We start from the raw sequence: 1,471 nt of genomic DNA, 5'->3' as shown, positions 1-1,471 counted from the left end.
AAAAAAAAGGATGATTATTCGTTCTCTTTCTTTTTTTTTGTTTCTCGTTCCCTCTTTTGGCTTTTCTGGTTCTCCTTATGCGTGTTCAAGAAAATAAAAGGATATATATATATAACATACCATCCTCCCAAGGAAAGACGTCTGAGTCGTTGTTCTTTTCAGTGGTGTTGTTACAGTGCCAGCAGGTTTCAGACTCTTTTGCAGTATAATCAACAATGATGATGCATTTGATAGCCAGTATGCAAGATCGGGGTTGCTGTCTTGTTTCTGTGATACAAATTTTGCAGATTTTTAGAAGGGCAACATAAATCGAATAAGCCAGACAGGATCACGCTATGATGAAGATAATCAAGTAAATCATAGAATCAAACCAAACACAATAATTGGTTAAGTGTTGGAACACTAGCAAGAAATACCTGCATTCCTGAAGCAAAAATCTGAATAATCCGATCAAAAACATTTGTCTTTTCTGCCTCGAAAGTTCTCCAATGAAGAAGACATTTGTATATCGTTATTGCAGCAACTGGTTTTCCATCGCTAAATCCAATGTTTTCGTTAACACAGTTTATAAGTGCTTCAACACTCTCCTGCAATGAAAAGGTGGAGCCATAGTTTAATTTGTTTTCTAATGACTTCATTAACTGCTTTAATTATCGAACATCAGCCCAAGTAAGTACTTGGTGTCTCTCAATTAAAGATCTCCGTCCGAATTCCATAGGTGTGGGTGGTGACTGCAGGGATGATTATATTAGATTCAATCATGAAAAATAAATCTAAAGAGTTATTAACAAGCAGTGTAAGATATTCCAAACCTGTTGTTCGTCTGCAGGTACACTCAAATTCTGCACAGTTGCAAACACTCAGAAGCATAAGAATACTTTCATGTGAGTGTGCACACAAGAGAGAGAGAGAGAGAGAGAGATTACAGATTTTTTATGCATGTTAAGCAAAGGATCAGGTCTTGGTCTCGCAGCATGTTGTCGGAGATTAATGATCTCTGCTTCTGCACTAGCCAACTTCTCTCGAAGGCTGGTCATGGAAATAATTGCAATCGTTTAACATAAGATGGCTTGGTTAATAAAGGATAGAAGCATTTACCAGCATCACGAGTTTATATCAAATACAACATGAAAGAAGAACCTTAGAAATGCATTCTTTAGTTGATTTAGCTGTGACTCTGCCTCTGTAGCTTTCTTCATAGACTCTTCTCTGACTTGGTCTTGTTCTTGAAACCTCTCTTCCGTTTCCTCTATTTTTGTCTCAAGAGAGCTCACCAGTGTCTGCAAGTCAAAAGTTTATCACTCCATTACTCCACTAGGGGTACAAAAAATAATAATTGGATAGCAAGTGTATTCATGCTATGCACACCCTCCTATGATTAGCCATTTAATAGCAAATGATTTAACCAATGAATACTTCTATTTGAACATCGAAGCTACCAGACTAATCAAAATCTAAGATGTTCAATAAC

The 1,471-nt window shown here is 36.8% G+C and overlaps 1 protein-coding gene across 1 annotated transcript; it reads right to left on the bottom strand.

Annotated features, from left to right (window-relative positions):
- Positions 1–120: 120 nt before the first annotated feature.
- LOC119346096 (myosin-6-like) lies at positions 121–1,280 on the bottom strand (the record flags this gene model as incomplete). Its single annotated transcript, XM_037615809.1, has 6 exons — positions 121–267; positions 417–587; positions 678–731; positions 813–842; positions 927–1,029; positions 1,141–1,280. Coding segments are annotated over 6 exons (645 nt in total), but the record flags the coding sequence as incomplete, so codon positions are not given.
- Between the last annotated feature and the right edge of the window lie 191 nt (positions 1,281–1,471).

Source organism: Triticum dicoccoides, unplaced genomic scaffold (assembly GCF_002162155.2).
Source record: "Triticum dicoccoides isolate Atlit2015 ecotype Zavitan unplaced genomic scaffold, WEW_v2.0 scaffold39318, whole genome shotgun sequence".
In the NCBI taxonomy this organism is placed as follows: Eukaryota; Viridiplantae; Streptophyta; class Magnoliopsida; order Poales; family Poaceae; genus Triticum; species Triticum dicoccoides.
This window is presented reverse-complemented; position numbering and strand designations above follow the sequence as displayed.